The sequence below is a fragment of the Plectropomus leopardus genome, chromosome 23, assembly GCF_008729295.1.
Source record: "Plectropomus leopardus isolate mb chromosome 23, YSFRI_Pleo_2.0, whole genome shotgun sequence".
Lineage (NCBI taxonomy): Eukaryota > Metazoa > Chordata > Actinopteri > Perciformes > Serranidae > Plectropomus > Plectropomus leopardus.
Window position 1 is genome coordinate 15,639,080 of NC_056485.1, and position 17,924 is coordinate 15,657,003.

A 17,924-nucleotide genomic window follows, 5' to 3' on the forward strand; every position below is an offset into this window, starting at 1 on the left:
AGGTTGTCCTCCTCAGAGCAGGCCTCGGGTTGAATGTCTCCCTGCACTGAGGAGGTGACGGGCTCAGATTTTTGCAGGTCCAGACTGAAACCGTCCACACCGCAGACCTGGTCCTGCCACGCGCTCCGGCTGCCGCTGGTCGGCCATGTTGACGAGTTGCACCCGCAGAAACGCGCGCGGCACCGTTTCGCCTCCTTTTAAAAGACTTTTGTTTATTTTGGGGACAGTTGGGAGCTTTTACGCCAGTTTCGTCCCACCGAGGCGGAGCTTAGGAGAGTACCACACCTTCAACGCCGTGGAAGGTAAGCTAATGAACACCTGTGACTCGCAAAATTTTAGGATTTGTATTAAACTGCTGCAACACAAACTGTACCAGGTATTTTAAGCTAGGTATACTTAGCTAGCGTTAGCCTTTAGCCTAGCTAGCTTATGACAAAACTGATATATGGGTGTATTTACTTGGGTTTGAGCTTGTTATTAAAGCTTGGTTTTTGAAGCTTAAGGCATGTAAACCTAGGTAAAACGAGTTATTAATCATGAAAATAAAGAGTTGACTGTATCAAGATCAAACTACTGTTCAGTTATGCAAGCTATTAAGTTTGAGGTATTTTAAGCTAACATTAAGTGTACTTAAGTGCATCTAGTTACAGCTTTGGAAAACAAGTTAAGACAAGCTAATAACTTAATTATGATTTAAAAACATATAAAGAGTTGACTTTACCCAGAAAATACTAGTGTACCTGTACCTAGCACTCAGTTGCAAGTCTCTGGGTATTTTTTAAGATGGTTTACAGCAACTTTTTGCTAGTTGTTTGCAGCTAAAGCCAGCTGTATCCAGCCAGTTAAAGCTAGTTAAGTATATATATATTTTTTTTTTTATTAAAGTAAAGTAATTAAAAGTTGAAAGCTAAAAGAGAGATGTGCCCTATGTTAATTAAAGTATTGAAATTTGGCATATTGCTGGTTGCTACCGATGAAAGGGATATTTTCCTAGTTTTACATTTCAGTGAATCTACTAAGACGATTATCACCCTTCACCACATGACCACTGTCATATTATCTATTTCGATATTAATTACAGTATTTGTACTTTGTCAAAGTGGGAAGACAGCTTTGTAGTGTTTAAGAGTTTGTGGACTGACACAGAGGGAATGGTTATAAAAGCACAAGCTAAACCCACTTTCAATAACTACAGCTGTGATGACTGAACCTTTTCACAGCAGTTTGGGGTAGTAAGTGACTGCACAGGTTTAATTGATTTGTAAGTGTCAACGGTTGCATTCAGGGCATTGACTGAGGTGGCCAATTATAGGGGTTCTCCATGCATGTGGATAAAATAAAAAAACAGGTTGCAGTACTTGAAAACCTTTAAATGTTTGATTTAAACTCAATATGGTTGTAGGATTTAAAAAATATATATTAAATGATATTTTTATTTTTTGTAGTACAATAAAAAACGAACTGGAAAGCACTGATAAGCCCACATATGTTTAATTGTTATATAAATGAAACAAGCAACAACTTGATAACAAAATTAAACATTATGGAAAAGTTAAAAGTGAAGCAGTTCTTAGCATGCATTCAAAAGTCATGAAAAGTGTCAAATGAAGAAGAGTAAAATCTTTCCAAAAATAGTATGTTATATCATAATAAATGTCCTTCACCTTTTCCAGAATTTGATTAACCTAAGGAATTATTAGGAGGTTAATAACATTTTGCCATTCATGGCCAGCGAATTTGTTGTAATTGGCACAACAAATCAGAGACTTGAAAAAACAACATGCAATCGTTTGATATTTGAATCACAAAATACAAAAACACTTCAATAGAGTATTCAGCGTCTCTGTCAAGAAAAGTGTAAAATACATTGTTATTGATAATTCAGGATATTAATCACTTTCATCAGTCAAAAAGTCATTTTAAGGCAGTCTAATTACATCCTTTTTATGGTGAACGTTTTTAATCTCTGCTCATATACAATTGCATTTCGATTTTCTTTAGCACATATAAAAAAGATTAAATAACACGTCATCAACCATTTCTCAAATGTATACTAATTATGTACCCTGTGTTGGTAGAACACTAATTACACTGATACTTACAATTGACAGAAATCATTATGAAGTAAGTACAACTTGTTTGTCATTCCTGGTTTCCAACTAAAAATTCAAATGTCTCACTAATCTACAAAATCAGTTGCCCATTGCTCCCTAGTTGGTTTTTACATACTTCATGTTTTTTATATCGAAAAACATCAACCTCTTACTCCAGTCTTTTTATTTTTGATGCTTTGTTTTTTGGTTTTTATCTGCTGCAGGACCTTAAAATTGGGGCAATGCAGAGTAAAATCACATTTTCTCATATTGTATCCAGTTATTGAAGAGTAAATTACAGCCTGATCAGTACTGACACACTTTATATATACATATATATATATTATATATATATATATATATATATATATATATATATATATATTATATATTTTTTTTTTTTTTACCATAACTTGACCACTTCTGCAAAATATTCATCACTTGACTGAGATCCGTCATCTTTCAGCTCAAGGCCGGGATAGAGAGGCTGAGTGAACGTGGTGTGTTCTTTGTGGAGTAAAGTCATCGCGCCAGAGATGTCAGAGATGTCAGAGATGTCATAAAATGACAGAGTACCTGCCTTAAAATCCAGGTACACCCCAATCCTGTTGGATTGAGAGCCTGACACTGTAGTGCTTTTTTTGTTGTATCGGAAAGTACAACCATATGGGGAGCACGCTAAACTCCACGACTTGTTATCATTTCCAAACTCTGAGTCATTTGTTCTGCTGCTGTCTTTGTATGACACTGCCACACACCAAGAAAGACCACTCCAACTGACCTCCCAGTAACATCGCTCTGACAAACCTTCTTTGCACAACACCTGCATGATAACTGGGTATTGATTATAATAGTGATGATTATAATATGCACTACCATAACCATGTTGCATATAATATTCACTTGTCACCCGTCTGTTTTCTTCTGAAATGGAAAAATATTGGGAGACTGTGTTCTCATCCAGAGTAAGAGGACGGCAATCTGATAGAAGAACAAGGTAGGGAAAAAAAGTGAGATATTAACATCAACCTTTTAATATTAGTTCATTATTATAGGTGCAGTCATCGATTCTTATCCTATACACTTAAAAAAAAAATCAGATTCAGCAAATATCTCCGACCAGGTAATGAGTGGGTCCGGTTATTTTACAACCTGCACAAACCCCACTTGTTATGAAAGCCAATACTCCTTTGAGCCCATTCACCCATGCCCTGTGTGTATGTTAAAAAACCAATCAACAATCAGGCATTCACACATAGCTCTAGGGGTTGAGTATCATTTGTTTCAACAACATTAATGACAACTAACACTGAATAACAGTTACAGGACTGCTAACAGCAAAATCAGTTTTGTAGACAGACAAAACTGTTATCTGTTTAGGAGTGGCTGAGACTATCACTTGAATAAGATCAGTGTGACCACCTTAACAGTCCACCTTGAGAGAATCCTGGGAGACTAACTTGGCTCGCTAACTTTGGGGATAACCCCCTTCACTTTAATCAGCAGGTGACCAACCAGATCCTGGAGCTTGGCTCGGGTCTTATGGAGTTGTAGCATTTACTTACTGACAAACAGCCTAAACTGTGCACATACTGCACTGCCACGTAACTTCATACACTCTGATGCTGTGTTGTCTGGGCAAAATTGCAATGTTGTGTATAATGCACAGGGATTGGCTGAATTTGCACTATTTGTTGTGACTGAAACATTCTGGAGATGCTGTTTGACACACTGGTATATTGTTGAACTACATAAATGGAAAGGTTTTACTCACAGCGTAAAAACTCCTCTCTGGTCTTTGGCACAGGTGGCAACACAATATCTATAGTAGACACTAAAAAAAAACAAACAACTTAATACCACTGGACTTGAACCAAGTCATTGTATGACTAGATTTTTATATTTCTGTCAGGTACCTGTGGCAGAGATTCTTGGCCATGTGTCCTTCAGGAGACTCTCTATGTTGTCCCTCAATTTAGACATGCAGTCGGTCACAGTTTTCAACATTGAACTCTTAGGATAAAGAACAGGACCAGGAGGCAAGTCTGGAGATTCACAGGCAGCGGCGAGGGACTGGAAAGTCTAGAGGGAATTCAAAAAGCCACACCAGAAGAAAAACTAAATAAAAAGATGAAAAATATACTCACTAATAGCACCATGTGTTGCACTTTCAAATTTGGGCAGCAGATGTCTCTCTTCTATTCAACAGTGTTAATTTTGTTAATGTAAACTATGACAGAAAATGTCTCAAATTATTAGTTATTGTTGGTGTCAAAGTTTTAAGATTTTGAACTTTTCAAATTATGATCAGTAAGTGTGTGCTCATAAATCATCCTATAAACCTAACAACCACTCAGCTGAAGAAATGAAATTTTGTAATTGTTTAGAAATTTCATGTAGTTGTATAAAAATATATCTTTAAATTAAATTTCAAGTCTTGATACATCATTTTGCCCTGATTCCAAATTCTGATACCTGCATTAGCCTAAACTAACAAGAATAAAAATGTCTACAATGTGATGCTGCCAAATTTGACGCTGCCAAAATTAACGCTAGTATATAGCTATGCTTTGTCCGCAAGGAGAATTAACAGCAGAACTTTGCATGTTTTAAACTTCTGCAGTTAGAGGTGGTTAGTGTGTGGCTGTGAAGCACTGGTTATTCATTTATGTGGAATTCATGTTACATGAGAATTATACAGTGATACAATAATAAAATCCACACAGGAAAAGTTGCCCCACATGACATTGAAAAGTGTCTGCTACCTGAATGAAATGAACGTGGTCGTCCGTTTCAGAAAGTTGTTCCAGTTCGGTGACTTTCCTCTTTAGCTTAGCAATTTCCTCCTCCAGCTGCAGCTGCAGCTTTTCAGCGTGAGCGACTGCAGTCTGCTCCCGGTCCTTGATCAGCTGCTTCACCAAAATGTGTCTTTTCTTAATGGAGGAGATCAGCTCTTCAAAGATCTTATCACAGCTCTCCTCTGCAGGCTGGCTACAATTCTGTTCATAAAAACAAAAACAAAGATTTTTCTTTTTAATGCATGTTCTCTGTTGTAAAGCTCATGATTTTTTAAATAATGTGATACTGTAATGCGCACAATGATAAACCATATCAACAAGTAAACACAAGCATCTGCTGTTATTCAGATAAAGACGTAAGAAAATTTAAGACACGGTCTATATACAAAATAGATACACCTTTGTGCACCAATCATGTTGCAGTTACAGTTTACATCAGTGTCTGTGAAAACATGGATGCTTCACACACATCTTACCCCGAATAACACAGAAGATCTATACAATCGAGTTCAAGAATGAGACAGACTAGGTCACAGGGACTTTGGCCTATGACCTCCAAAAACCTTAATTGGCTGGTGTTAATACTGGGAGTAATGTTAATGCTTTGTAACCTATCAAAAACTTGACTGGTTACAAAACCAATTTATGAGCTTAAATTGCAAGACAAGACTTCTTCTTCCAGATATAGGATCAAATACTAAAATATCATTTCCACACCTTGAAATCCTTCAGAGCTTGGAGCAGCTCATTCAGGTCCTTTTCTCTCTCCTGGAATCTCTTCTGGGCTTTCTTTTGACTTACAGTCAGCTGTTTCTGAAAGTAAACGTGAATGGTTTTATTTACACAGTTATTCTGTATGATTTCAATCATAAGAGCTACTGGTGATAAAGATATGTATAAGTAACAAACATAACAATGTTTTTGACGGCAGATATACCTGGGATTTTTCATGTTTTCCAGTTCTGTGTTTGTGTTTTTACCTGTTCCTTTGCCCTCTCTGCTGCTGCAGACACTGTGCGATGGCCCTTATGCTCATCTAAAACGCACAGATAGCAGATGCACTTCTTGTCTGTCTGACAGTAGACCTCCATCAGTTTGTTGTGCTTTGAGCACATCTTCTCCTGCAGTGGGATTGTAGCCAACACCAGCTGGTGCTTCTTCAGCACAGGAACACTGTAATGAGGCTCGAGGTGCTCTGGACAGTACGAAGCCAAACACATTAGGCAAGACATCGTGGCTTTGTTAGGTCTGGTCCCAGAGCAGAAGTCACAGGTGACGTCTGCTGGGCCGGCACAGGCCACAGCAGCAGAGGGGGGAGCCTGCTGAGTGCTCGACCTCTTCAGCTTCTCAACAACCTAGGGATTATGAAAATAAAGATGCTGATGAATATTATAATATCTATAACTTGAAACATGGGGCTAATGTAGAATGAGAAAAGAATTCACATGGAGATTGTACTGTATGTCTACCAAAGATCACTACATTTGTTGTCAAACTTGAGGTATTTTGCAGATTCAGTGATTAATACAAAATAAAATCGACAATCATCAACAGATTTTGGTATATTCTTATTGATTAAACTACACAGCAGCATATAAAGTAGTTAAAATTGGCTTCAACTTTGCTAGCTGCAAAATTAAAGTTATGTACGCATGAATGTATCTCTAAATTCTAATAAATTTAAGTATTTATATGACTTTAAAATGGGCCTTTTTTGCATTGTTACTTTAACTTTTGTCACTTATTTGGATACAAATACTTTTGTACATAAGTAAGTAATGTTTTGAATGCAGGATTCTAGATTTAACAGTATTTCTACAGTGTGGTATTACAACTTTTACTAAAGGAAAGGGTCTGATTACTGATGTGAGTTCTTTATACAATAATGCCCACTTTCCTCTACCCCCCACAACTACCCTCTATCCTGCGGTGGGAGTAATTAAAGAAAATAATAATTACTTTTTAATCACTTAAAAAAGGGTATGTATGAAGAATACCCAATTCTAATTTGGTTGTAGTTACACAAGGCATTTAAGGGCAACAACCTCAGACTTAAAGATTATTCTGTAAACCAGCCACCAATAACAGACACATTTTATTACATGTTAAAAATATATATATAGAAAGATAAAGATTAAATAGACTAAGGTTTGTATAAATAACTGTGGCTTCTGCTGAGACCATAAGCAATAATTAAAAGGTGATTTTACTTTTACACATCATCATGAGCCAATGGCCACGTGGTGTCGCAATAGAAAATTAATTTGAGCTCTAATTATGAAGCCTTAATGCCACTTTAGACATAATGCAGTTTGACAGCTGTAGTGAAAAGGTAAAAAGAGTGACACCACAGTATCAAATACGGTTCAGCGTTTGATAGATAATGATCATTTTAAAGATGTTACAGCTAAATTCTGCAGGTTTTTGACTTTAATTGGACCACAGAGGAAAAAGCAGCCGCCGTGGATGGGTTTCTCACAATAACTAATACATTTAGTGTCTCTTCCACTTATACATTTACCAAACAATCACCTCAGCCAGCATGTTGTTCCTCCTCAGAACAGGCCTCGGGTTGAATGTCTCCCTGCACTGAGGACAGCTGTACTGTCCCTTCTTGTCTTCCTCGTCCCAGCAGCCATCGATACAACTTTTACAATAACTGTGTCCGCAGGGAATGGTGACAGGTTCTTTAAGCAGATCCAGACACACTGAACAACAGAAGTGATTCTGGTCCAAATCAGCGCCACGTCCCGGCTGCTGTTCGGCCATCTTGATGATGTAGTAAAGAGCGTCTCTAAGTTTCACTTTCTCTTTTGCAGAATCGGCCCAGGCCAGCCTCTTCCTACCGAGGCGGGGATTATGAGCGCCGGACGCCCCCCTCAAGGTAAACAAATGCACTTCTGCAACTTGTCAAACTACCCTCAATTACCTCAGTTACCATTGCGTGGATAGTTTTATTGGAAACTGAACATTAATTTATTGCACAAATGTTGTATTTGATGCTTACTATTGTTTTAAGTATTTCACCAAGAACAAACGAATGTACCTGGCACTCAGATGCCACTTTATTTTGAGTTAGGTGTATATAGTTATTTTATAGCTATTTTAGTGATTTCATTATGATTGAAACAAAAACTAACAAAGAGTTGAGAAAAACATGAAATATCCTTTATATTTGCAGTTTTCCATTTATGGAAAACAGTCTGATATTTGGCATATTGTTGGCTGTTCAGGATTTATGAGATATTTTTCAAGTTTTGCATTGCAGTTAATCTACTATGCGCATTGTCTGTCTCTGCACTGCATGTGGCTACAAGCATATTTATTCCTTTGACCATATTTTAATCACAGCACCTGTTTGTTCTGCTTTGGTGAGGCCGCTTTTTTGTGTTTAGGGTGTGTGGACTGACAGAAAGAATGGCTATTATAAAAAAGAAAAAAGCTAACCCCACCTTGAGTAACTACAGCTGTTTGCTTTGTCTTCTTTTGGTCTTTGATATACTGATTGAAGTTCTGTGTGGGATTTGGATAGAAGAATATGTCAGGAAGGTGATGGCTGCACCATTTCACAGCAGTTTAGGGTGATGAGTGACTGTGCATGTTGTTATTTTTATTTGTTTATTAATGACAGCAGTTGTATTCAGGACATTAATTGAGGTGGCCTATAGTGGTTTTCCAAGTAGCCTACTTGTGGCCTGTGTGGTTGATTTTACAGTGCTTTCTCAGAATACTGAATAACTAAATGCTATTTTGAATTTATTAGCACAACAAAAGAGACTGGTAAACGCTTAAAAGCCCACAGGTGTTTAATTCTTATAGAACTTGTAACATGCAATAACTTGAATAACATTCAACAAACATTCAGGAAAAAATAATGGTAAAGCATTTCTCAGCATCCAAAAGTCATGGAAAGCGTATAATAAAGAGTAAATATTTTTTTTAAAATTATGCTGTATTATAATAAATGTCCATCTTTCACAGATGTAATTGAGTTTGATTAACATAGGGAAATATTACAAAGTACGACCACCCAAGGTCAGTGAATGTGTTGAAACAACAGATAAGAGACTTGGGGGAAAAAACAACATCTTATCACCAGACAACAAAGCTGTTTACTTCTTGAGTCTCTCAAACAAAATGCAAAAACAAACATTTCGATAAAGCGTATTTAGCATGTCATATTCATGGAAAGAGTAAAGTTTATAGTTATAGATATTTTCAGATTATAAACAATTTTCATCTTTCAAAAAAGTTATCTCATGGTAGTCTAATAATATCATTTCCATAATTGATACCTCTTTCCATTTCCCTTACACATGCACCATCAATATTTTCTCAAATATATATATCAAATATTTACTCTGTATCGGTAAAAAAACCCCACAGATTTTCTCAGCTGACAGGAATTATCAGGAAGTTATAGGGCCAGGCAATATGGAGAATAATATTTTTTCCAATATTAGCTTAATATGAATATTGCCAAGATATTGTAGGGTTGAAACTTGGTGATTTAAAAAAATATATATTTACACATTGAGATTTGTTTGCTAATTAATCATCAGTAATGTGGATATAATGAATAAGCTTAGAAATGAATAAGCTTAAAATATTAAGCCTTTGAAACCTGGAACGACACCCCTTTTCTTGTACTGCTTTTTAACAGTTTTCTCACGTATTTAAACCTAAACTAATAATGTAAATTTCTCACACATCCATAAAATTCATAGCCCATAGCCCACTTACTCCACTTGTTAATGCTTTAATCTGCTGTAAAGCAGATTACTTCCAGATAGCCTTTACTGTCTTGTCTATAGCTTCCCCTGGACTATTGGCTCCTTCACCTGCAGTATATCCCATCTGACCGCCCCTTACTGCCTCCCGTAGAGCAGCCGTTGCACCGCTTTGTCTTACTGTTAAAGCTAGTGCTGACAAATCTGATTGATTGTGAAAATTACCGACAGCTGCTGCAACCATCGCTGTCACACCAAGCAGAGCTCCTAACAATACACCTGTTGCAGTACCTGCTAATCTGATCAGCAACGTGTCAAAAACACTTATTTTCGCCTTATTTCTCATTTCTGCCAGTGACATGTTTCCTAATGTCTGTTTAATGCGTTCTTCCTCTTGTCGTATTTGTCTCTCACATGCTTCGAGCATCTCGTTGGTGTAGCAACTTCCTTTGTTTGCCTCAATCATCTTGTCTACTGTGTTGAGCAGCTTTGCCACCTGGAGCTGATTACTTCTGTAGTCGTCGTCTCCGCCGTTCTTCCAGTATTTATTATCAACAACATGACAGCGGCCTCCGCACTTGTTCACCAGGTCGCTCAGATCTATATTCTGACTGACAAACTCCTCAATTTTCATCCCCTCTGGGAGCTGGTCACCGTGAGTGAAGACAACTACAGCATATTTTAGAGCATCATCAGAGAAACATTGGCATATTTTTTTGATGACTTCCTTCTCCTGCTCTGTGAATTTCTCCACTTTGAGCACGATTAGAAAAGCATGAGGCCCAGGGGCGCACTCTGTGATACACCTCACTATCTCAGCCTTGAGCACCGTCTCTGACCCACACGTGTCAAAAAAACTGTGAGTGTCGATCAATGTGATGCTTTTCCCGCTGGCAGACTTGGTTTCTGCATGAGACAGACTAGATGAGAGGGAAGAATGGTTTATCGTGAACACATCCTCTCCAAATATGGTGTTACACAGGCTGCTTTTCCCAACTCCGGTTTTTCCCAGTAGGACAATCCTCCTTGCAGTCAGCACTGAAAGACAACAAGGGCTTTATATTAAGCAAATGAATATGTACTTGTTGTTTTTGTGTGTTGGGTTGCAACAGAAAGCTTATTTTTATTACTGATTAACCTTTTGATTATATTCTCATTCAACAGATTTTCTGTAAACTCAGAGAATAGGGAAAATGGCAAGCATTGCATTAAGCCAAAAGCTACCGCGAGCATGCTTACAAATTGACAAAGCCAACCTGCTGATGTTTATCATGGTGACATCTTAATTAAATGTATTAGCATGCAAACAGTTGTTAATTATTATTAAACACAAAGTATAGTACGGACACAGGTTGTGTAAGAAGGTCATAGATTGCCCCATAGATAACGTTTTTCTGTAGGCTGATTCCCTCATCAAAAAGACTGTGGGATTTTTCCATTGGATTTTTGATCATTGCAGATAATAAGCTCGAAAGACATTTATGATACATGCACATTTTTTTCAGCTAGATAATCCTTACAAATGAACACCACTTTGAGGATTTTTGAAGCCTAAATGCAATTGCCAGAGGTAAAAAGATAACGCTAGGCTATAAACTAACTACACCACAGTCGCATGACTTAATGTTGCCACCTTGACAAGGCTGTAAAGCCATGTTTAGTGTGTACGGTCTGCAATCTCATTTTAGCCAGTAATCTGCCTTTTTTTAAACGCTTAAAAGGCTAAAAGTTTTAAGTTTACTGAGGTTAACTGAGCTAACTAATATCTGGGTTTTAGCACTAATTTCTGGGACGAAGTGAGTGCGGAATATAATCACAGCCGAGGTTTCTCCTGTGGATTTTAATTACATAAAAAACATGTAAAGGACATTTATTTAGAATTGTTTTTATATATACATACAAAAGGAAATACATGAAGCAATGTGTGTTATATATGACTTTTTTTCATTTGCTTATAGGATCGGGTTTTTTTTTTCAAGTATTTGTTCATAAACCAAAGTATTGTGCAAATAATATTTTGGCCTGATGATGGCACCAGATGAAAAGTTACTGAATAATCAAATTGATTTCATTTCCTGGCCAAAATATCTTTTACTGAATATCTTGAACTGATGTATCAGATTCTTTTAAAGGTGTGTGTGTGGCAAAATCATGTACAGCGTGTCCCTTAGTGTTCAACACAGTTAAGGATTTCCATTTCATCTGAACACTTTCTTCTTGTTTTTTTTAGTGGGGAAATATTCTGCTTTGCACTCCGACACATTTCTGACAAATATTGTTACAAAACATAGGATGAAATTATAATGCAGTGTTACCCAACAGTACAAAGTAGTTAAAGGTGGCTCCACAAATAATCATTTAATAGTAAAACTTAACTTCAAGTACATTTTTGCAGATAATGCATACTTTAACTTACAGCATTTGTAACACTTTCAACACAAGACTTGTAATTAAATATTTTAAAGTTCTGGCACTTTTTCGACACATAATAAAGTTTCTGTATACTCTCTCCACCACTGCACCGATAAGAAGCAAGCTTAACTCACTGTCCATGTTGCCAAAAACAGAAATGCCTGTAGTTCCCCGGAGTGCTGGATGTCTTTGCTGGATGTGTTTCCTCCTGTTCTCTCGCTGCGATTTGACTTAACTTTCATATTGTACCGGTCTGACTTGTTGATCAGCTGTGCCTGGAGAATGGACTGAGTATTACATATGTGGCACCTGATGAAGGCCTGAATTGAAACATGTCGAAAAAATAAGTAAAAGAATCACATTTGAAAATAATACAATCAAATTCTTGTTTTATTTTTTACACATAATATAATTTTATTACTCATGTAAAAACACATTTTAATAAGTCATTTTTTGAACTACTGAGCTAATAAACCAGATTAAATAAATAACCACTAATAATATTGTTGGAAAGAATTAAAACAGATGGCTATGAGTGAAAGATTTTCAGATTGTGCAGATAGAAAGGTGATATAGGAGTTGACAGCTCAGCAGTATAACCAGTTAAAGCTTAAAACATTTATAGAGGACCTTTTATGCTCATTTTTAAGTTTAGACTTGTATTTAAAGTTTCTACTAGAGCATGTTTACATGCTTTATTGTTCAAAAAACGCTTTATTTTCCGCACACTATCTGTGCTGGAACACCTGTGTTTACCCTCTGTCTGAGAAACCTCCATTCAGCGCCTGTCTCTTTAAGCCCCGCTCCCAAAAAAAGCCAAGTCTACTCTAATGGGTCTGATAGAAGTTTCCGGGTTTTCCTAATTTCAGCATCTTTGCAGCGTCATGGCAGCTGGGGAATGAGTGTTGTGTTTAAACAAGTGGGCATGTTCCAGCACAGTTATGATTCAATATGAGGGTAGAAATTTAGAACATCTGCAACCAAATTGACATATTTTTTATGTTAGCATGTAGCTACATGCAGTACTGTATAAACACTTGCAGTGGTTTACCTGGAGCAGATGATGATGTAAAGAAATCTAGCACACCATTACATCATACTGTGGCCAGAGAAGAACAAAATGTTGTTAACAGTGTTCAGAACTGTAGAAAACCAGAGATTTTTGTAGTACTTCTACGTATGTTTACCGCATTGTTTGAAACTTTGGTCACGTTTAATATAACCTCCTTCATTTAAACACTAAATATAGGACACAAAAAATGGTAGAGTATAATAGGTCCCCCTTGAAAATCATTTTCAAGGCAATTGGAAGTATGTTTTTTTTATTTCTACATTCTAGAGCCCTTAGACTGGGAGGAAGTGTTTTACTGATTCCAGTAAACAGGACATTACAGAAATAGCATAAGATGAATGATGAATGAATGCTTGCATGACAGTTTCAAGACGAGCAGGTTGAAGTGGAGCCTTGTGATGCAGATTACAGTTTGTCCGCACGTCAGCTGTTTAGGGCGGTGACTGGTTGGGAAAGTACGGGTTGAAAAGAATGTTATTTTGATTGCTTTTTTTTTTTTTATTTGTTTATTGATGGTAACGATAGAATACAATGACTTGAACTGAAGGTGATACTCCTCCCACACTGACTCTGCATGTCAGACTTTGGGAAATTTGTGGCCATGTACAGAAAACTGTTGGCAACAAATAAATTCAGGTATGACAGAGAAGATATGGTTCCCTCAAAAACATGACCACATTCACTTCCTTCAGAGGTCCATGTTTTTCATAACTAAATATGATGAAACAATCATTGGTAGTTATAATTGACCAGATTTTTTCAAAACAAATCTTGTAGCATTGCGTGTCTTGTTAAAGACGTTAAGATTATCATGCATAATAAATGGAATGTTTTTGTCTATATATATCTTGTCAAAGAGGGAGGCAGCTGCACCTTTTCATACCCGATCAGGGAGAGTTTTTGGTCTCTGAGTGAGACAGTGGAAAGGAATTTTTTAAATATGTTTTTATATGCAGCACCTGACTGTAGGGCATTTCTGTTGACAGAATGAAACAGAATGAAAACCGAAAGGCATTTGTGTTGGGCCTGTAGCCACATTACTTTTCCCTTGTATGTGTTGAAATGTTTTTAAGCAATTCTGATCTTTAAGAATACTACAAAATAAAAATTACAGTTATTTGCTTTTTTGGGAACCTCAGAAATTGTGATTGCATTGAAACTGCAAGTGACACACTCAACTCAAAAAGGCATTCAATAAGCTGATAGTTAATAGTGCATTTGTTGGGGAGTATTTTCCGAATCATTTATTACCCGTTCTCTATTCTTGTAAGTATTTGCAGTAGCAGGATTGTGTATGCAAACTACAGTGCCCATGGTTAGCATTATAAAGTAACTCGGCATCCAATGCAACAGTTTATATAGTTTTTGGACTACAGAGGAGCTCCGTAGCACAGAGGACGAGCAGTTTTTGCAGACACAAACAGTACGTTGCTAAGATGAATTCATTACTGGTTTTCTTCTTTTGAATGGACAATAAAAATATGAACACTGTCAAACTTATCTTTTCCCAGCACATGTGAATGATTCTATGAAAAAAAGAAACTGACAAGATGTTGCTGATCAGCTGTTTTATTGTTATATGATTCATTTATGACAAGGTTATTCATGTTGACACAAAAAATAGAAAATCAACACCATTAAAGGATACACCAGTTATATAGTATTATACTTCTATAAAGTCGTGGGGCTCACAAAAGATTTTTTTTAATTGGTTAAAATCAAAGCAGAGGCAGAGATATACAGACTTTTAGTTGGTATTAGTCATGCTGGATTTTACATGTCTCATAATGTACATCGAGCAGCTTTCATTATAGACCTTCCTTGCCCTCTAAATGTCCACTTGTTTATGCTCTAAACCTCCAGTTTATGATGCAGGCATGTCTCAAGCCTAAGCCAAAAGAAAACATTAACTGTCCAATGCATTTCTATATACAAATATTTAGAATATATCGATATTTTTACAACATTTTTACAGTTTATGCCCCTTAAAACAAGTAAAATTAATTACAACAGAATAGTTAGAAACACCTAAAAGCCGTGAACAGTTCATATCCCATCACCCACCTTTAGTTTGAAGATCATTTATCAAAATGTGTCAGAAACACATATATATTTAAATTTTTTATACAAATCTACTGATAATTTACTCAGTATTTTAAGAAAAGTAATCACAGTTAAAATGAATCTGCACCATGTTTAAAGAACAGTCAAAGGATGACCATAACTCAATGGTAAAAATAATTAAACCTTAAACTATGGAATTTTATAGCTTACACCAGTGGTTTTCAACCTTTTTTGTGTTAAGGACACCTAAATATATATTAACATACACTAGGTCACAACCTCAGTTTATATTGATTTTGCTTCAGGAACATCCATCTAAAAAGACTTTGGATGTTAATATGTTGAAGATCAGACTTATATAGTTGTCAACCACAGTTGAGGAGATAACTGTGGAGAAAGTGGCCGATGATCAGAATAGTCATTTTTATGACTCTTACTCCCATTGGGCTCACTTCTATAGTGAGTAAAATAGTGAAAATAAACTATAACCTTTTTTTTCTTGGGACACCTTGGAACTTATTATGGGACATGTGGTTAACAACCACTGGCGTACATTTGGAAAAACAATAATTACATATAAGCTGTATCCACCTTATTCCTGAGGGCACTACTATAGAAATGATTATGGGTTCATCTTTCAGAGATAAAGCAAAAGTAGCAGTAAGCTAGTTAATAGAATTTACTTGATACAGTTAATCCTTGTGTCTAATTTTGGTAGCCAGTTGCCAATGGCAGTGGTTTTCAAAAATAATTCACCTTAAACTTAGCAAATACTTCCAAGGTGGATTGTGTTGCAACAATTTATGCCTTGTATCAACCTCTCTTAAGACTTCTGCTGTTGCTCATTTTATTCATTCAAATGGATTATGGGGATTACATGTTCTTTCATACAAGTTGTACAGTTTGTCCAAGACAAACTCAATAACCTGTCCTATTGTACTGGCTGGTGGAGACACATCATCTAAAGCTGCCTCAGCTTGTTCTTTCACCACTTCTGCCACTGCTGGTGCCGTTGATTCTTGGTTTAACTGCGGTACCAACAAAATTCTCTCCAAAATTTTGAATTGATCAACACTGCAGAGACAGTTACAAATAATCCAGCTATAACTGTAAAACCCATTAAACGTCTAATCCATGTCTGCACTGCATTGTTCACCTGATTCTTAAAGACATTGCTTCTAGCCTGATTCCTGATCTCTTCCTGAGACATTTTTGCTGATGACTGTCTAATTCGCTCTTCCTCTTTCTGTATTTTTCTTTCCACTTCTTGTAGCTTTTCATCTGTATAGTATCCTCTTTTGTTTTCCATCACCATCTTGTCTATGGTGTTGAGCAGCTCTGCCACCTGGAACTGGTTGCTTCTGTAGTCGTCTTCTTCGCTGGTTTTCCAGTATTTATTATCAACAACGTGGCATCGGCCTCCGCATTTCTTCACCAGATCACTCAAACCCTGACTTTGCGCCACATACTCCTCCATTTTCATTCCTTCCGGGAGCTGGTCACCATGAGTGAAGACAACTACAGCATATTGTAGAGCGTTTTCAGGGAAATATTCACAAATTTTTGAGATGACTTCCTTCTCCTGCTCTGTGAATTTCTCCACTTTGAGCACAATGAGAAAAGCATGAGGCCCAGGAGCGCACTCTGTGGTACACCTCACTTTCTCAGGCTTCAGCTCCTCCTCAGACTTGACTGAATCAAAGAAACCAGGAGTGTCGATCAAAGTGATGCTTCTTCTGTTGACAAATTTGGTTACAGCAGGAGAGCAATGCATTTTCGAATCATTAAAATGGTTTATTTTGAAGTGAGCCTCTCCCAATATGGTGTTTGCCAGGCTGCTCTTTCCAACTCCGGTTTTTCCCAGTAGGACAATCCTCCTTGTATTTGACACTTGAAGAGAAAATTGACTTTGTGTCAGTTAATCAGTATGTTGTGTCTTAGTTGTAAAATCATCCTTGGCTGCATATTTCCCATTTAATTTATTTTACAACAAGGATTATAACGCACTTAACATAAGGCTTGCGTACAGAAATGACATAAGTTAAAAACCGCATGTCAAAAAGTTGATAGATACACATCAGCAGAATCTTAAATCTCTTAAAATCAGCAGGGGGATTCATTATTGATTCATTATAATCCCCAAATCCTGGTTGGATAAACCTTGATTAGTAGTGACATTCTTTAAAGCTCATTTAATCATAATGACATGATACCAAAAAAAGTGAACAAAATAAAAAATAAGCTTTTCAAACTAAAATACAAAAATTATTGCCACTAAAATATGTTTTGATAAAGTTTCCCAGCTATTAAATTATTGTAAATTTTGAGGATGACCCAAAATGGTACAGAATTTCAAATGTTTGAATTACATTTGGTGGTCATTGTTGACACAACGGCAAAAAAATAAGCTTAACCTACCGTCCATGTTGTGAAGAGTAGAAATCTGTACAAAATATGACGAGATCCACGAACCGTCTCTGCTGTGAGTCTTTTCTCTTGTTTTCTTGCTCTGACTTGCCTCTCGCTTTTTTTCCCTTCCTGTCTGACTTGTTTCCTGGCTGCAGGCTGATGGAATGATCCACACACATTGTACTTGTTTTCATTCAAATGCATTATACAGGCATCGATTTACTGAAACCTAAGCACCTATAATCGTAATTTTTCACCACAAATGGTTGCATAACCCAAAAATTGTCATAATATAAGACAAAAATACTTAGAAGTTACTGAAATTATTCCAAATGGTTGAATATTT

The 17,924-nt window shown here is 36.6% G+C and overlaps 3 protein-coding genes across 3 annotated transcripts; all 3 read right to left on the reverse strand.

Annotated features, from left to right (window-relative positions):
- Positions 1 to 1,519: 1,519 nt before the first annotated feature.
- On the reverse strand, positions 1,520 to 7,660 carry LOC121961846 (tripartite motif-containing protein 16-like). The gene is made up of 7 exons (XM_042511891.1): positions 7,424 to 7,660; positions 5,872 to 6,246; positions 5,609 to 5,704; positions 4,859 to 5,092; positions 4,010 to 4,175; positions 3,868 to 3,927; positions 1,520 to 3,074 (listed from the first exon to the last, which is right to left on the reverse strand). Exons 1-7 carry the CDS (start codon positions 7,658 to 7,660, stop codon positions 2,497 to 2,499), a joined length of 1,746 nt encoding a protein of 581 aa, XP_042367825.1. The 3' UTR covers positions 1,520 to 2,496.
- A 1,014-nt stretch (positions 7,661 to 8,674) lies between these two features.
- On the reverse strand, positions 8,675 to 12,359 carry LOC121961854 (GTPase IMAP family member 7-like). Its single transcript, XM_042511900.1, has 2 exons — positions 12,168 to 12,359; positions 8,675 to 10,659 (listed from the first exon to the last, which is right to left on the reverse strand). The coding sequence occupies exons 1-2, from the start codon at positions 12,172 to 12,174 to the stop codon at positions 9,671 to 9,673; spliced, it is 996 nt and encodes a 331-aa protein (XP_042367834.1). The 5' UTR covers positions 12,175 to 12,359; the 3' UTR covers positions 8,675 to 9,670.
- A 2,299-nt stretch (positions 12,360 to 14,658) lies between these two features.
- Positions 14,659 to 17,682, reverse strand: LOC121961857 (GTPase IMAP family member 7-like). The gene is made up of 2 exons (XM_042511905.1): positions 17,588 to 17,682; positions 14,659 to 17,059 (listed from the first exon to the last, which is right to left on the reverse strand). Exons 1-2 carry the CDS (start codon positions 17,592 to 17,594, stop codon positions 16,194 to 16,196), a joined length of 873 nt encoding a protein of 290 aa, XP_042367839.1. The 5' UTR covers positions 17,595 to 17,682; the 3' UTR covers positions 14,659 to 16,193.
- Positions 17,683 to 17,924: the final 242 nt, after the last annotated feature.